We start from the raw sequence: 18481 nt of genomic DNA, 5'->3' as shown, positions 1-18481 counted from the left end.
TATATGTAAAAGTATATGTGTTTGCAAGCTCGCGTGCGTGCAGGCGCGTGTGTGTTTGGAGGGCGGGGTCGGGGTCGGAGGATCATTGGCAGGCGGCGCCTAAAACATGTTGCCCCTGCCCCTTCGTTCCTGCGCTGCGGGGCTGGTAGCCTGAACTTGAACAGGCTTGGTAGACTTCAGAGAGCTAGTCACAACAACGTCCCGTCCGCACCGTGGAATCGGGCAGTCTGTAATTCATGCCAAGTTGTTCATGATAACTTCACTTCATTTAGCCTAGCCAAGTGATTGATCTTGGTCGATCCCGGACTGTGGATACCCAAGTCAAACCTTTGCACAGAATGTCCAGACGCAAACTCGGAAGCCGACCGCAACACCTGACTGCAATTCAAGGTAGGCTAAGCCACATAATTATGGACACCTTTATTGATTACTCATTATTGGTGAATTGTTTAGGCCCATCACTGAATCTAATTGAAAATGTAAACAAGATGAAACATGTTGGTGTGGCTTATAGTCATGATAAATCAATTAAAAGTAGGCTATTAGATAGGCTATTTGTAAGTGGTTTCAAGGTACAGTTTTTTCATCTATTCTTGTACTAATATAGTTTAGACGATACTGTGCTTAGTACATTTCGGGGCCAATGAGCGGCGGGTGGCGATCTTGGTGACTCTTCATTTCCTTATTGCGTCTTGACCCGGGAATCTCAACCTCGTTTTTGTCCTAGTGACTTCATAGACTTTGTCAGAGATCGCCATTAAAATATCACTCCTATGCCATAAGCCTCAATTATAAATGATGGACAGCCGTCTCCCGCACCTTTGACCTGGCGAGAGAGAGGCTACTTGACTTTGTCAGGAATGTCCATAATGAGCAACTTACGACGGGCCATGTGCCCCATTCGTCTACGGTACACTTTATCAAGCCATGTTTTGCTATCGTCTGAGAACTCGAGGATAAAACGTAATATTTCTGTTCCCCAACGGAGACCAGAGGAGCTTTTCTAGTTTGACCACAAGCCCGACGCTGTGCGCGCAACCGCGCCTTGCCTGCACAAACAGCGAGCGCAGCAGCAATGAAACAGGAAAGGTTACATTTTTAAGTAACCACCGGTGAGATCTCCTTCGACTGTACTGTCTGTACCTGTACACAGACACACAGCCCAGCCTGGACAGGTGAACCGTGTCCCTGCTTCAAGGCGTGTCCATGACAGCAGCGAGTCTAACTGACTCACTCGAGTCCAACATGACATGTATATTCCTAGTATTAGAAGAACTCTTAAGAAACTGAGCCCTGTAGTTACTATATAAACGTTAGAATATCCTTTTGTACAATAACTAGGAAAGGCCGGCAGGAATGTTTTTGTCAAGGGTCCTCTCGGCTTATTTTCTCAATTGCTGGAAACTCCTAAGAAATGTAGTTGGTTTAAGAAATATAGTTGGTGTTGCTGGTGTGAGATCAGACTTATAGGTCGGTCTACGTTCATCCTTGCTGCGAGACAAGCTAAGATAGCTGGAGAAAGTAGTCAGTGTTGGCGTAACCGTGCCAACCAGGGGGAAGGCTCTGAAAAGCTGCACTGAGAGAAAAAAAGTGTTTATTTCCCCAAACAGCCACCCAGTATATACTTTCATAATGAACAGTCATCCTGTTCACTGTTATCTGGACTGTTTGGGATGGTTTACCCGATGACATTTACGTGGTCATACGCTCAAGTTGCTGAACTTGATTTACAAGGAAGCGTTTGAGTGTTTTTCACCCCATCCCCTAATTGCCCATGTCAGTCTTTCCTGGCGTCTGAAAAACCCCTCTTTCTTTTCCGTTTCCTCCCAGATGTCCCAGAATCCGCAGCGGCCGCCCCATTGGTGGAGAGGTCGTCTCAGCCAGAGGTCAGCATGTGTGATGAAGGTCGTGACCTCCTGACCTGTGGGCAGTGTGGCCAGGCCTTTCCTCTCGCCCACATCTTGGCGTTTATCCAGCACAAACAGGGTGGCTGCTGCTCTCGAAGCCACGCCCCCAATGCCAACGCTCCTCCGTCACCAGCCAATCGGGCGCAACCACGCCGCATGAACACTCGCACGGGTGAGGGATATGTAGAGCTGAGGAGAGTAATGGATAGGGACGAGTCCTGGGGGGAGGAGCCCAATGGGAAGGTGAAGGCGGAGCCTAACCGAACAGGTGAGTGCATGCATGTCGCTAATTAGTCACTGTTTTTTCTCTCCCCTCCCCTATCTCCTTTTTTGTTTTGTTGTGTATTTTTTGAGGGGGGGGGTTCACTCTCCTTTTCCTACTAATAACTGCCCCACCTCCCAGTCCAGATCATTAGTGAGCTGTTGCCAGTAGCTGGCCCTCTGTGAGTTAGCGACGCGGAGGCTAATTGTGTGGAAAGGACAGGCAGCAGCGGGGGTTCTGAAGCCCTGGGGGCGTCCCTCAGGGCTCCGGAACACCTGAGCTCCCCCTCTATCTCCTTGGCTGTCAGTCTCTCAGGTGAAGTGGCCAGGTAAACACAACACAAACACACATCGAGCTCTCTGGCCACACAACGACACAGGCCTCTGGTGAGCAGGAGAGGAAGACCAGCTGGGCTGTGAGGGGCAGAAGTGTGTGTGTGTGTGTGTGTGTGTGTGTGTGCAGGTTATGACACACACACATGCACAAACAGATGACACCAGTTTAAGACGTTGCATCATACACAGAAAGCAACTCTAAAGGCTGCGCCAAGCTGAGGTCCTCTATGTTACCACCACTGTTTTGATTATTCGGGGATTCCAAGTTCTGAAGATTGTCGGAGTGGAGCTAGCTAAAGCATACATGAGTTGTGTCACGTGGGTGGGCATGAATCCTTTAGGCCCTGTCTCACTGTGTTATACCACTGGAGAACATTTGGGGAATTGGTCCTCCTTCAGTAGTGACTTGGAATGTCTGTTGTAAAACAATGTTGGACTGGCCTGAGAACGCAATCTAGGTTCGAAGCAGTGTAAAGGATTTTACCAGGAACTATCTTTTTAAAGTTCCTCTTGGTACAAGACACAGGATTTCAAATGAACGTAAACAGTTTGTTAAGGAGGCTTTATGAGACTGTTGTGATACGCTCACATTTCCCGTGCTCTTCTCAGTTGTACTTCTCTCGTGTGTGTGTGTGCGTGTGTGTGTGTGTGTGTGTGTGTGTGTGTGTGTGTGTGTGTGTGTGGGGCAGTGACGAGGGGATGAATGGCCCGTATGTGAAGCCTCCACACACGGAGAGTAAAAGGAGAACAAGCACAAACATGCTCATCATGTCCAACCAGTTGTGACTGGACATGATTTTCATGCATGCATAATTTCGGTACCACCAAAACCTTTTACCAGCTTAGCACACCGCTGTCTTAACACACACGAAAACACTCACACGCGCTCTCTTCCTTCCTTTGTGTAACACCCAGGGGACGGCTGTGTTCTGTTTCCGACCATCCATGTGTCTTGTTTTTCACGTTCTGTCTCGACTGAATTTTTTTTTTTTTTTTTTTTTTTACCCCTTTCTCTTCCTCCCTTGAACTCTCTCTCTTTCTCTCCCTCCATCTTGTTCTCTCTCGGTCTCTATCCACACACAAGCTTGGTTGCTCGTTGCCCACAGGCTTACACAACAAACCGACCACGTGCACTACCCAAGAGCAATATTGGATCTGAATTATGCAAAACAAGATAACTTTTTTTTAATTAAAGTTTTAATAACAAAATGTAATCGCTTGTGTATTATCTAGCAGGCTCATTGAGATTGATGAGTCAGACTTTTATGTTCCTAAGAATGACTTTATACCAACTATGTTGAACACTACATGGGTTATGTGTGGTCATAATGTTTGTTGTTTGTGAGATTTGTGTTTGAGGTGTACAGCACTTGTTGAGGTTCTAGGTTTGTCAAGATCTTTACAGTGTAAACGGAGCAGAGGGTGTGTGGCAGTTAGGGAGGGCATGGGGTTTTAGACTGTCTGATGTAGGTTGGTTTGGTTGTGGGAGGGGGACAGTACAGGCCTGCTAGAATCTTCAGAAGATGACTCAGAGTGAAAGAGCAGTTATCCCGCAACAATTAGGTGGCCCTTCACGTGTTGAGAGAGAGAGAGAGAGAGAGCGACAGAGAGAGCGACAGAGAGAGCGAGAGAGAGAGAGAGAGATATGTATTACTGTGTGCATCTGTCTCATTTCTTTTTATTTATTCTCCTTGTTTGTTTTTTCTCATCTCCAGAATTACGCCCCCCCCCATCTTCAACACTATCGCTTTGCCCTCTTTCAATTCTGCCCCCCCTCTCTCTTTCTCCTCCCTCCTTTTCCCGAGGGAGAAGAGATTCTGCCTGCTGCTCGTTAGTGCTCCCAGCCAATCTGCATTTTTAATTAGTAGTTATTGCTTCTGCTTAATATTCAAGTGCTACCCCGGGCCAAATGGGAATCCTTACAAAAAAGGAGAGCGAGGGAGAGGGAGAGAGAGAGAGAGAGAGAGGGAAAGAAAGAGCGAAAGAGAAACCGGCCGGGTATTGTGTTTCACTCCAGGACCCCGAGACAAAAGCCCCCCCCCCAGGGAGAGATTTTCAGGGTTTGAAGAGTTTGTGGGGTTGAAGGGGTGGAGGGTGGGGCTGTAGCACAATCCGTGGGGTGACATATTTTTGTGGTGCATCTCGACCATAACAAATTCTTTCTTATCTCTCAGTCTCCCAGTCCCCCCCTCTATCTTTACCACTTCACCCCCTTTTAAATAAAATACAAAATAATCGGAACTTCTCCCTCGCTCCTTCACTCTGGGCTGGGTTAAAGGACGAGTCCATCACATCGCCTCTCTTCTTCAGGCAGACACGGGAGGGTGTGGAGGGGGAACAGAAAGACAGAAAGAAACAGTTGCCTTTTTCATCTTCTCTCTCCTCCCCCTCTAGTAAAATACAGACGGATTTGACTTCAGGAAACATGAAGAGGCTTATAGCAGAGTCGGCTTTGAACCTCTCAGAAAAAAATAGAACTGTCCCCCCCCACCCCTCAATTTGGGCATCTTCTTCCCAATTTTGATTTATGCAGAGGGGGTCTCATTTGTCAAGCAGGCTGAGTCAGTGCCTCATTTGCATAAAGCCTTCGTTTTCTCCGTTCCGCTAATTAGCAATTTGCAGCTTAATTGGAGAGTGGCTCTGGGTTAGGGAGACAAAGCTAACCACGTATAAAAATATCTCCAGATGTACTTCAGCTACCCATCTCCCCTCTTTTCTCTCTTTCTCTGCTGGCCTCTCCATTTCTGATTTCCCCCTCTCCCCGTGGCCCAGCCACTTGTCTCTGCCTCAGTCCCAGCTGTCTGTGTTCCTCTTGTGTTCTATCTGTCTGCAGTCCGTCAGGCTTCGCTCCTGTCTGGACCTTGGTCCCAGACAATGTCATCACATCCTGATCATTAACCCCCAAGGACAGCTTTTCTCTGACTGTGCTGTGATAACTAACTGTCTCTGTCTCTCTCTGTCTCTGTCTCGCTCTCAGGCGAGGAGCCCTCCGGTTTTACCTGCCAGCAGTGTGAGGATGTGTTCCCTTCGGCCTGGGCCCTTCTGCAGCATGCCCAGCACACACACTCCTTCAGCATCTACCAAGAGGAGGAGTTCGACGAGGAAGTGAGAGGAGGAGGACGAGGAGGAGGAAGGGGAGCTCGCCAACGACTCAAACCCCCTACCGCCACACTCGACCCCCGTCACCTCAGCCGTACCTTGGCCTCCGCCTTCCAGCCGTCCGGCTCGCGCATACATAACCACCACCAGAGCAACAGCTCCACCTCGGCCCGGTCCAACTCCACCCCTTCCTCCAGAGACCAGCAGGCCCTCAACTTCTCGGTGCTTCTGAGAGAGCTCGCCGAGGGGAGCGTTGGCCCCAGCTCTGCCGTCCTAGGCCTGGGCCGCTCTCCATCCCTCTCCCCACCCGCTGCCTCTCCCTTCCCCCAGGGAGGGTTCCCCTGCGAGCTCTGTGGCCAGGGCTTCCAGTCCCTGCGGAGCCTGTCTGCCCACCGCAGAACCCACGCCTGTGAGAGGCCCTATCACTGCGGCCTGTGCGACCAGGCCTTCTCCCAGAGCGGCCAGCTGGCCCGCCACATGAGGAGCCACCGCAGGGAGGCCGCGGGAGGAGGAGCTGGCTACGAGGGGATGGAGATGAGGCGCGGGGCGATGGAGGAGGAAGACGGGAAGCAGGGGGAGAGGGGCGGGTTTCTGACTCAAGAAGCAGAAGGGGGAGATGGGGTGGTCAGCAGTGACCAGGGGAACTCTGAGCTGGACCTGACCCTCCCCAAGCACCTCTCCACCGGCTCTGGCCTGGTGCTGATCACCCCCCAGTCTGGAGGTTCTAACAGGCGCCTGCTGAGGCTGTTCCAGCCCCAGAGGGAGGGAGGCGAGGCGGGGGAGGACGAGACGGAGGCCCAGGGCGAGACGCAGCACGCGTCGCCCTGCGCTAGCCCGTCCGAGGGCTCGCTGGAGAGCGGAGAGACGGGCGGGAGCGGGGAGAGCGGCATCGCCAGCGGAAACTGCACTCCCAAACGCCCAGAGAGGGATGAGAGAGGGAGGGGGGTTGGGGAATGGGAAGGGGAGGTGGAGATGGTGGACGGAGAAAGGGATTGGAGCGCAGACATAAACAGTGAGGTAATCCACGACTGGCAGAGGGAGAACGAACAGAGAAGAGGAGGGGGAGGGGGAGGAGGAGGAGGAGGAGGAGGAAATGGCACCAACAACAACGGCGCCTCCGGGAAGAAGAAGAGGGACGAGGCGTGCGAGTTCTGTGGGAAGCAGTTCCGCAACAGCAGCAACCTGACGGTTCACCGGCGCAGCCACACGGGGGAGCGCCCCTATCGCTGCGGCCTCTGCAGCTACGCCTGTGCCCAGAGCTCCAAGCTCACGCGCCACATGAAGACACACGGCGCCCGCGGCACCCGGGCGCCCTTCCTCTGCCAGCTGTGCAGGGTGCCCTTCACCGTCTACGCCACCCTGGAGAAGCACCTGAAGAAGGTCCACGGGCTGAGCCACGCCAGCGTGGGGGCGTACGCCCAGGCCAGCGCCGCCGACGCCATGGCCGCCCCCAAGCCGGAGGAGGGTAGCGTGGTGGTGAAGATGGAGGAGGAGGAGGCCAGCGTGGACCAGATGGAGGAGGCGGCCAGCGTGGACCAGATGGAGGGCGGTGGAGCAGAGGTGGACAAGATGGGGATGCAGGAGCAGCAAGGCCAGGAGGCCGAGGTGGAGGACAGTGTGAGCCCAGCCAAGCTGGAGGACTGTGTCAGGGGCAAACTGGAGGAAAAACTGGACGACAAGCTGGAGGAAAAACTGGAGGACAAACTGGAGGAGCTGACTGGTGATGTTAACACAGAGGTGGCCTTGGTATAAAACAAAATTCCTCTCCATGCTAATGATCTCTGTTGCCTAACCTACACATCTGCATGATGAATCAAAAGCGTCTCGATACAAGTACATTCGTATGAAACTAAGCATAGAACCGGTGGTCAGTTCAGACTAGAAAAAGCAGCTGTGGTCACCAGCCTTCACTTCCCTTTCCAAGAGACCCACCCACTCTCATCCTGCTGATAGTTAGCATATGCAAAGACGAGGGTAAAAACCAAGTGCCTTTTTGACCACAGTACTAAACTAGGACATGCAACCCAAAGGGGGCGGGACTTATGGGGTTCACAGGAAACAGGAAGTGAACCACCGCTGCTCATCAGAACACAGGAAGTTGATTACCGCTTTCCGACACAAAATACAGGAGGATCACATGATCTCCCACTCTGCAAACTGGTGACTAATTTGGCAATTATTAAAGTAATTTTTTTCACAATTTTATTCCTATTACTCGAGTGAGACAACAGTTAGGATATGTTAAGACATGGACATGGGAGCATATCCTGTGGTCTTACCGTAAGGGTCAGACACAGATATCTTACTGCTGGATGTTTCAAATAATCAAATACATGGACATGTGAATTTTTTGCCTATAGTTTTAATAACTGTCAGTTGAAAAGGCACTTGGCTGTGACAACACGTGTCTGTTGGATGTAAAGTTTACAGGGCTGTGGAGCCTGGTGAGGTTGTGTTCCTATCTTCGTGTAGGGCTGTTTGTTGTTTTATTTTTACAAATGTGAATATGTCATACTGATGTTTTCTTTGCTTGGCTTCTATGCATCTCAGAAATGCAGTACATATAAAAATATGTACAAATATAAAACGGGTGTGATAAAAAAAAAACGTAACTTTTTTGTACTTGACTATTGTGGGGGAACTCTCTTTTCTTTGTTTACATTTTTGTAAAAAAAAAAAAAAAAAAAAAAAAACCTGCTTGAAGCGTATGCATGTTGTACTGCCATTTGATGTTCAATTGGTTCCTTTGCCTGTTTGAATTAGTCCTTATTTATGGGCACTGCATGTTAGTGGTTGTGCAAATGAAAAGTCTATATACAGCTAAACTACAGGGTTGGGAGCTACAGTAATAGCTAGTTGATTGGTGGGAGAATTTTGTGGGAACCACTGAATGAGCACTTGTGTGTGAGTGTGTGTGTGTGTGTGTGTTGCGACATGTGTGTGTATACAGGGACATTATTCCAGAGCACTCTGCTTGAACCCACGCTTGTACTGTCCTGTGAGTACTTTTCAGGCCACGATGTGACAAGTCCTGTTCTTTGTGCTTCAAGCCCACCAAGGGTCATCGGCATGTGTCAACAACAAGGACGCAAGCCAGGAAGCAAGACAAGCTAACAGGCTAGCGAGCGCCTCCGCTAGCTGTCTACCTGCGATGGACACCGCTCTCTTATGTGACTACTGTGACTTGTGTTGTCATTATCGTCTATTTACACTGATAGCAGGGAATCCCTATTTTTGACACTTTCTGAAAGAATTGTAACTATTACGCTTTGTGAAATTAGACAATAGGGTCGATGTGAATATAATGACGGGAATATGTCTGTTCAGGGACCAATACTGTATATAGAGAAGGGCAGTCCTTCTGTGCTGTGTTGTCCACTGCCTGTATTTGCTGTATGCCTTGAACTCACTTTCCCAGCATTCCGGTTGTAGTTTCTGTTTCTCTCTATGCTGGGCCCATTGCCGTGAGCCTAACCCTCACCACTGTCTCTGGCAGTTTTGTTATTGACTTGGTTGTGAGAAAACTCATTAAAAAGTACAAGAGGCAAAGCCATACAAACGTGTACTGTTTCTCTGTGTGTGCTGTTTGTCTGTGTGTGAGTGTGTGCTGTTTCTCTGTGTGTGAGTGTGTGCGTGAGTGTGTGTGTTTGCGTGAGTGCGTGTGTGAGTGTGTGCCCTTTGTCATTTGAACAGTCCAGCAGTCACATCTCAGCATCACATAACGTGCTGCCCAGTGGTGTTACTTTAAGCAGTGACTACAGTCAACCCCGACTTATTAATGATTAATGACATCTCTGAGACTAGGGACCCTTGCTGCTTGTTTACATCCTTATGATGTTTCTGCCTTTGTCTTTGAGGGGCGGTTTTTACCATTCCTGTAGTGTGTGTGTGTGTGTGTGTGTGTGTGCGTGCAAGCAGGCGCTGTACAGCTGCATACCGTACACAATTGGCTACGGCGATCTCCGAAATGTTGTGCCTTCACGTGTTGTGCTTCACGGGGGTGAGGACTGCGTGTTGAGATAAGAGAGGGGTAGGTAAGGGCGGTTGTGAGAAAGGCATGCCGGGTGTTGGCTGTGAGGGGGTTGCCGGGTTGTTTATGGGCACGGGGGCATCACTGGGTGGGGGGCGTTTGGTGGTTGTATAATTGCTGACTCCATTTTAGGGGGGGTACCAGAAAAGCACCAAGCCAGCATCTCCGGCTCTAACCCCACCCCCTCTAATGAAAACGAATCTCTATGATCCTTCTAGCTCATTAACAGCAGGCTTTTTTAATGAGCTTTTCAACAGGGTGGGGGCAGGGTTGACTGAGGGGTATGGCAGCAGATGCACACACACACCCCCACCGCCAATTACCATTGTGTTGGGGGGAAAAAGGAGGAAGTGAAGACACAAGCAGAGCCATTCACTGCCGGCCCGGCCCCAGATGAGTCCAGTCAACTCTGCTCCCTGTAGGAAGAGAGGGACAGAGGGAGGGCCCAGCCCAGGGAGGACCCAGCCCAGGTACTCTTCAGGTGCACTAGTGTGGGACAGTTGAGAAGTAATCGCTTCCTCAGCTACCTTCAGAGCCCTGGTAGGTAAGCTTGCCTGGCGAGTACCCTGGCGCCATTTGGTGTCCGTATGGGCCCAATTACGTAAGGTAAGGTGATACACAGCCCGGTAGCCCCTTTAGCAAGAGGATATCTTCCCATACCCAACTGCCCTTTGTCTCCCTGCCAGCTAGTTCCCGTCCACACCTCTGGGTCCTGGAGTCAACCACCAGCCCTGGCCCAATGAGTGCTGTCGTACCAGGCAGCCAATCATCCGCCATAGCTTTTATCAAACACATGTCCTCTCCGCTATTAGGTGGGGCAGGATGCGGGTGGGGCAGGGTGCGGGTAACATCAGCTGACCCTGTGTGTGTGTGTGCGTGTGTGAGAGTGTGTGTCTGACCAGACACTGCCCCGGGGCGGCGGTAGTGTGGACTTTGAGATCTAATGGCAGAGTCTCAGCTCCACAGAGGAGCCTTTTGTTGGTCCATAGCAGGGAGAGGCAGCCTGGCCTCGGTACTAATGCAACACTCAGCCTAGCAGGCAGCTGGGAAGCACACTCCCTATCACTGTGTCCCTGTGCTCTCTCACAGAGTACGTAGGCCTGAACCACCACCATGGCTGCTTGTCCCAGATGACCTAGATGCATATAGAACAACTTCAGTTGTAACCTCCTCCTCTGCTACCTTCAGATCCTTGGACAAAGCAAGAGAGCTGCTATGTATGGGTATTATACAGTGTATTGGTTGTATATTCAGGCCATGCTGTATGAGTCATATGACAAGGAGAGAGGACACAGGAGTATGAATCTGTTGACACGTATCAATGCAGATGTGAGAAATTAAATAATCTAGCTAACTATTCTGATCTCCTTTCAAAACCCCCCCAAAAAAGCAAAAAATGAAATCTGGTGGCAGCTTCAGAGCTGTCTGATCCTGTCGTGCTTCTCTTTTCTTTTGATCGGTTGTTCCAAGGGATGGGAAATACAGAGTGATCTTGACTGTATGGACAAGGGATGCCTGTTTCTGACAAGGAGTGGGTTAGCAAGTCACCAGGGTGACAACTGTTAGTTATGCTTTCACGCATCTTTACAGTACGTGTCTAGGTTGTAAACAACACACAGCTCTGGTAAACTAGCATGGCTGATGTTTGTCACCGAAGCAACTTAGGTTGGGTGTTCATTTAGTTTTAAGCCAATGATTTTAAGGATATTCTGTTAAATTGATGGTGGGATGGTGATACAAAGTTACAGAAATATACATTATACCCTAAGAATATCTCCCAACATGGGAGATGTTCATCTGTATACCGTATAACTGCTCTAGGGGAAGCTGGTAGCCAATGCAGGCTCTCACTTACAAATTAGAAGATGATGTTTTATCATGTAGAAAGCCAATTAACTTTGTATTAATTACATTTCTTAACATATGCACTAACCCCCCCCCCCCCCCTCCGCCCCCCATCCTTGGGGACCCATGTAGAGATAGGAATAGTTGGGTTACAGACGTGGGGGGAGAGGAGAACACACGCTGCAAAGAGGAGGTGGGGTTGCGAGGAAGGAGTGGAGAGATGCGTCGGGGAATGACCAGGCCGGCCTGCAGATCTCTCCTCTCTGCCCTTTCTCCCCCCCCCCCCCCCCCCCTCGTTCCCACATTCTCCACCTCCCCCCTCCTCACCCCACAAAGACCACAATGTGAAACCCGAACCCTGGAATTATCCCCCTCCTCGTCCCCGGCAGACAGCCCTGCCAGGGAGAGTGTGAGAGGACGGGTGGGAGGTGACGTGGTCCCAGCCGTCAACCCACTGTCTGCCATTCAACACCTTCCCATAATGAGGGGAGAGGCGAACAATACATTCAGATGGTGTCCATTCTTAGGGGAGTTATATAATGACATTGAATCACTGAGCAAGCTGCATAGGAGGCTGGTGAGGGGGGGGGGTGGGGGGGGGGGGGTGGGGGGTGATCATGACTAGGTGGAGGAGCTCGAGATACAAGGTTAAGTGATGAAGCAGGAAGAGACTAATGTTGGTGTCTATTCAGCATGTAGAGAGATATACAAAGAACGTACACGATTATGGACCTGAATACAGAACCTTCAGATACACTAGATATACCCTTAGATTCGCCATTCAGCCCAGCCTTGAAATGTGCGGTTAGATCAACATTCAAAATGAGGTTAAAAACGTTTTTGTTTAGTCAGTTCTACGACTGCTAAAGTGTGTGTGTATGTACTTTCAATGTTAACCTTAAGTGTGTGTTTGTCTGTATATGTATCATATATAACTTTTAAATTACAAATAAAGAATATATATGTTAATGTCGCCGCATCTAGATTTTACAAATAAAGTCAACCTGTTACTGTATATTGTTACTGTTATTGTTTCTGTTAGTAGTTGGTGACGACGGGGGACGGGGCATTCTCATCCTTATTCGTATGACAATAACTTATTTTTGAGTTTCTCGTCCCTGGAACAGATTTCACGTTCCAACCGAGGGGAGCTGGCGCTGTCTTAGTGTCTAGGGCTGCATCAATGACCCTTTTTGCTCTGCTAAATTGCTGCACTAGTCCACACTTGACCAGTGGGGATCTCATTCTAATATTACTGTAACTGTTAGCTGCTCCTGGCATTCTCTAATTCCCGTTGTCCACACCTCCCTCTGGTGTGGGGGGTTTGAGCTGTCAGCGTCTGCCTGGTCGTGGGTCGGTCAACGCTTGACCTGGTCGCTAGTGGACGTCGATCTGTGATAGTCTGCCAAAGCTGGATCTAGTCGACAATCTGAAACCAGTCTCCATGACAGACAACAGCGAGTTCCTGGTCCCTTCCCTCACCCCCCTGCCTGTGATGCTGTGCCGATCACAGTCCCCAGCCCTGTGGCTACCTCTACTTATACTGACATTTACCAACTGACCCAAGTTGAACACTGGATTTTGCTGTTTCAACACCCATTAACACTTCCCTGCTGTATGACTATGTTAAGCCTGTGTTCTGCTCCTCTCTTTCACCAACCGTCTCTTGATGAGGGGATCCCGCACTGAATTGCTCCTCCCAAGGTTTCTTCCATTTTTTCTCCTCTAGTGAGTTTTTATGGGAGTTTTCCCTTGTCTTCCTTGAGGGTTTAGGTTGGTTGAGGGGCAGTTCTACGGGTGTATGTGAAGCCCTCTCTGACATTGCTTGTAAAAAGGGCTAAACAAATACATTTTTAATTGATTTGATTTGATTCAATGAGAAGTTGAAGCTGTTGAGTCAGGTGGCTGAGCGGTTAGGGAAGAGGGCTAGTAATCTGAAGGTTGCCAGTTTGATTCCCGGCCGTGCCAAATGAGGTTGTGTCCTTGGGCAAGGCACTTCACCCTACTTGCCTCGGGGGGAATGTCCCTGTACTTACTATAAGTCGCTCTGGATAAGAGCGTCTGCTAAATGACTAAATGTAAAATGTAATGTAATGTTGAGGTTAGAAACATGCACCGGTCAAATACTTGTTGGCCCTTGTTAACAGGATCTGCATCCTCCTCTCCTGTTCTGGACAAAAACATACACATACCTCCACCCCCACTCGCCCCTGTACAGCATACTAACCATACTACACACCTCTGGTAAGGAAGTGTGGCAGTCATGCTGAGAAAACTAACCATGACAAATCCTTCACTTGTTCTTCCTTGTTGAGTCAGCTGAGGAATGTGTACAGTAGGAATGTACATACACCTCTGATTAGCTGGGCTTCCACAAACACCCGCAATACTGTGCTTTGGCCCCGGGATCTGATTCACTGAACACACGTTCTAGATACATTTCAATCCTCCTACCTCACCATCCCGCTGAGAGAAACTATCACCTCCACCCCCTCCATAACAAACCGTCTGTTCCCCACACTTACACGCTCTCGTTTGCACATTTACAGGTTTTTCACTACACCTGCTGACCTTGTTTTTTAACCTAATACACACACACAACACACACAACACACACAGCACACACAGTTTGTCTCTGATGTTCGTTGTGGCCTAAGGACTGGTCACAAGGTCATTTGCAGGCCCGCGGTGTCACGCGAGAAAACTGGAAGAGCCGGTTCTGACCCTGGAGTCATGGTTGCTGTTCTGGCACACACGTGACGGAGAGAGGCGCGTAAGAGGAAAGGGAACAGATGGGTCAGGGTCAAGGTATTTTAGACAGGTGAGATGTTCTCGTGTCTTAAAGTTAGCAGGACAAAAGCTCCAGGTCAGTTGAACTCTGACACGTACGAACTGAAACTGAGATGTGGTTGTGGAGAGGATGAGAACCCGGAAATCTTGTCAGTTAAGGAAGGTTAGGAAGGTGGTAATAGGGAGGTAGTATTTGGAACACGTTCAGGGTTCTTTCTTATCCGCAAAGGGCTTTGATACAGAATTTTGCATTTCTGTCTGGAACCTTCTTCTTGAAAGGGTTCTTTTAGTCTCATCTCTTTGAGAGACAGATTTCTTTATACCATACTTAGATTGATACTTCATCAACCTCTCTTCAACACAAATTTGTATAATTGCATTACTGGCTTCAGTTGGAAATCAGACGTTTTTATACTTTTCAGACGTTTTTATGCTTTTGCTACACGCTTCTTAAGGAGAAAGAATTACTCCCCATTGTTTCACTAAAGCAAAGAGACCAGAAGAAGAGATGTAGGCTATGGTAGAAGTTTGAAGACCATATTCCCCTGGGAACTAGTCCGCCTTTCAAGGGTCCTGAGCCAACCGCTCGGGGTGTCGGGGTCGTGTGATCAGAAGGGTCGCGGAAGGTGTATGAGAGTCGGCACGATAGGGGCGGGCCAGTGACCTTTGTTATTGAGTCTGGGCATAGTCCGGGCCTCAGCTACCATACGGAGATAATAGGAAGGCGGTAAATTGAGTTAAATAGGCACCATTGTATAGATCCGTGTTTCTATTATTCGTGTTTGTTTAGGTCTGGTCACCGCTTTCTTGTCTGTACTTGTTTGTGTAATCGGGCGTAATGTAGAGCCTCTATAAGCGGGTTGAAGGGGTCTTGAGAATGTTCTTGACCACAAAGTGTAGACTATACCGCGCAAGACCTTAGATTTGATACAATAGGTTTTAATCATTGAGAATACAGAGCTCATAACCATGAATAGATGAATGAGGTTAAAACATATAAGTCTAGGCCTTGACACATAGGCGTAGGCTACTTCAGCCACGAATCCAGACGCAATAATACTTGGCTACAGTTACAGTAGTCTAATGAGCACTAACAGCCTAAATGAGGCTAACAGCACTACAACAGCGGATAAAAGAAAAAGATCAAGGCTTTTGAGAAACTGCTAATATCTTCCAGTTATAAAGACTTTGTACCCCACTGCTTATGTGCTTTGTCGTCTAACTCTGAGATAACAGACAGTTCCTTTTCCTTCCACAGTCCTCAGCGTGGACAGGCTGCTCTCTAGTGGCGACTTTAAATACTTTCAGTTTTCTTGCATAAAAGCGCATACCTTCGATATAAGGTGGTCTATTTTCTCAGGTGCGTGTAACTGTTCTTGTTGTTTCACACAAACATGATTATCCCACTCGTTTTTCACACGCTAACCCTAACCTGCGGCAAGTTTTTATAGGCTAGTTACTGATTTGATCAATAGATCTTGTCTAATGCAGAGAGACATATTTCACCTCACTGATGATGGTTTTCACTGACGATGCGAGGATCAAAGAAGGGACTTGGCGCCGTGTCATTACCCCGACTCCAGCTCCCCGAACCCCGCAGGCGTTCTGCATACCTTCCCGGGCTGGTCTGTAGGTGGGGTGCGATCTAATGTTTCCCAATTGGGTCGGTTGGTGGGTGTGTTAACATATTTAAACAGGTTCTCCTCCATAGACCTTCACTTCTGATGAACAAGACATATTTGAAACTCAACCAACAATAGTTGTTGAAGTCGTTTTCTTTAAGAATTCCAGCTGACTTTTGATCAAGATGTCCTCACTGCAGGGTGAACTTGGGTCCATTGACAACCCGTTACGATTTCGTGACCAGGACTACGATGCACTACTGAAAGCATGCCTCAAGTCCCGTTCGCTGTTTTTCGACCCAACCTTTACCACTGACCAGAAATCCATCGGTATGCCCGTCGACGCTGACCCCAAAAAGGCGATCAAGTGGTTGCGACCCAAGGTAGGATATATATGAGACACAGTCAGGGGCTCTCATTTTGTTATGCCACCCAGTATCATATATGATCATATCCTTTATATCTTTTTCAAGGGTGGACTTGAATAGTTGTGTGGGAGTATAGCGTTTATACCTGGGGTTGGAAACTGGCTGTTGTGCTTGAATGACAAGAACTAATCTGAGTCAAGGAGCATCAATAAACCCGTACAGAAGCAAGGCCAGGATAGTATGAAAATAGATACTGCAGTGACTTCCACATATCCTATAGGCAGAGATTGCAGAGGTGCTAAAAACAGACATTTGCCTGACTTTTGCTCCAGTGTTTATGGTTAGAATGTGAGGGAACTGTTGAGAGAAGCAGGACCAAGAATTCCGGCGTTAATAAACTTGTGTGGGTAGGGTTGTCGTTTTTATCACATCCTGTCCCCATTATCTTTGCAGGAGATCAGTCCGAATGCTGTGTTTGTGGAGGGCAGTACAGACACCACTGATATTTGCCAAGGCCAGCTGGGTGAGTGTGTCAGTGTGAGAGAGAGAGTGTGTTTGTTGTGTGTGTGTGTGTGTGTGTGTGTGTGTGTGTGTGTGTGTGTGTGTGTGTGGTGTGTGTGTGTGTGTGAGATGCAAACACATGTGTGTGGGGCCTTCTGCCCTCCTCTCTCCTGCCTCCCTCGGGGTGAGGGAGAGTATTAAAGGTGCACTGGGGACACCCGTCTCTTCAGCTAGAAACAATGATTTCAGTTGTCTGTAGCGCTGTTCAATCTGTTCTGTATTGGTGTTTGATGGTGAGAATGTTCTATTTGCTTGTTTGGGGGCGTTTTGCTCAACTGTGGGTCTGATCCTTGGGGGGTTGAGGGAGGGAAGTCAAGGGGTAGTTTCCAAGTACCCGAAACAGCTGGTTTTTGTTGAACAAGAATGTGTGTGTGTGTTTTATGTGTCTGTTAGTGTGTAACTTCTGAGTAAAAATCTTTTTCCAAGAACTGAATCTAGGTGCAGTCATTTCAAATAAAATCAGGTTTATAGTTAAAATGCTGTGAAGTACTGCCAACGTTTTTGTGAAATAGGTAAGAATGGCAGTCCATTCTATAAGGTCAGTGTGATACTCATAATATGAGACTCGAAAAGAAGCAGTTTGTGTCTATGTCCTCCCCAGGTAACTGTTGGCTCCTGGCTGCCTTGTCCTGTCTCACCATGCACCCCCAGCTCTTTGCCAAGGTGGTACCACCCAATCAGAGCCTGACTGAATCCTATGCTGGCATCTTCCATTTTAGGGTAAGGGTGATTAGCAGCAAAAAACAGAATTTTGTGTACAAAATAGTTTTGAATAATAGGTTTATTATGTGGAGAGGTAGATACACATAAGCAGACAGATTGTGAGAAATGTTCAAGATACATGCAAAGGGAAGTGTTCTGTGGTGTTTTGTGGTGTTTTGTGGTGTTTTGTTGTGTTTTGTGGTGTTTTGTGGTGTTCTGTGGTGTTTTGTTGTGTTTTGTGGTGTTTTGTGGTGTTTTGTGGTGTTCTGTGGTGTTTTGTGCTGTTTTGTGCTGTTTTGTGCTGTTTTGTGGTGTGTGTGGTGTTTTGTGGTGTGTGTGGGGTTTTGTGATGTGTGTGGTGTTTTGTGGTGTGTGTGGATGGGGAGGGGGGGTTGTAATAAGGCCCAGATAAATAGCTAGTCTAGATGTACTGAGGTGTAATTACTCCCCCCCCCCCCTCTCCCTCACTAACGATGGAGGTACCTAATTACCCCCCCCCTCCTCCCCACACACAGCTACTCAAACAGCTGGGACTCTTGTATATACGCCCACTCATGTAGTCACACAACCCGCCACGCCTTCCCATAACCCCCTCACTGCCTCACCATAACACAGCCTCTTGGTAAACATCCTAATGGATGTGCCTGCTCAGCTGCACACTTGCTTCTCTCTGCTACTGTGCGCATCACATCCCTTTCACACATGCAGACACCCCCCCCCTCCCCCCTCCCCCCCCCCCCCCCCCCCCCCCCCGACGCCACTCTTTAGGCTTGTCATCTTTGCTTCTTCATCGATTGTTATCAGCGAGGACCCCTGCAGGGCACGCTGGTTCAAAACTGATCAGAACGTATTGTTGAAAATAATGTTACAATAACATCACAACGAAGGAATGACTGATGAGCTACGATAAAAGTTTATCGCCTGTTTTGCACATATTAACTTCTGTGCTCGTTACTGTCT

At 48.7% G+C, this 18481-nt stretch overlaps 2 protein-coding genes across 2 annotated transcripts in view; both read left to right on the top strand.

Annotated features, from left to right (window-relative positions):
- The first annotated feature begins 54 nt into the window (after window positions 1–54).
- znf296 (zinc finger protein 296) lies at window positions 55–9162 on the top strand. The gene is made up of 3 exons (XM_062473228.1): window positions 55–390; window positions 1831–2175; window positions 5482–9162. Exons 1-3 carry the CDS (start codon window positions 339–341, stop codon window positions 7353–7355), a joined length of 2271 nt encoding a protein of 756 aa, XP_062329212.1. The 5' UTR covers window positions 55–338; the 3' UTR covers window positions 7356–9162.
- A 6810-nt stretch (window positions 9163–15972) lies between these two features.
- capn12 (calpain 12) overlaps window positions 15973–18481 on the top strand; it is a 9695-nt gene continuing 7186 nt past the window's right edge. The window contains 3 exon segments of the mRNA XM_062473645.1: window positions 15973–16273; window positions 16712–16781; window positions 17421–17539. Coding sequence (XP_062329629.1) covers window positions 16076–16273; window positions 16712–16781; window positions 17421–17539 — 387 coding nt within the window. The 5' untranslated portion in view covers window positions 15973–16075.

The sequence above is a fragment of the Osmerus eperlanus genome, chromosome 11 (assembly GCF_963692335.1).
Source record: "Osmerus eperlanus chromosome 11, fOsmEpe2.1, whole genome shotgun sequence".
Taxonomy (NCBI): Eukaryota; Metazoa; Chordata; class Actinopteri; order Osmeriformes; family Osmeridae; genus Osmerus; species Osmerus eperlanus.
Note: the sequence above shows the minus strand (reverse complement) of the source record. Positions and strands in the feature narration are given on the sequence as shown.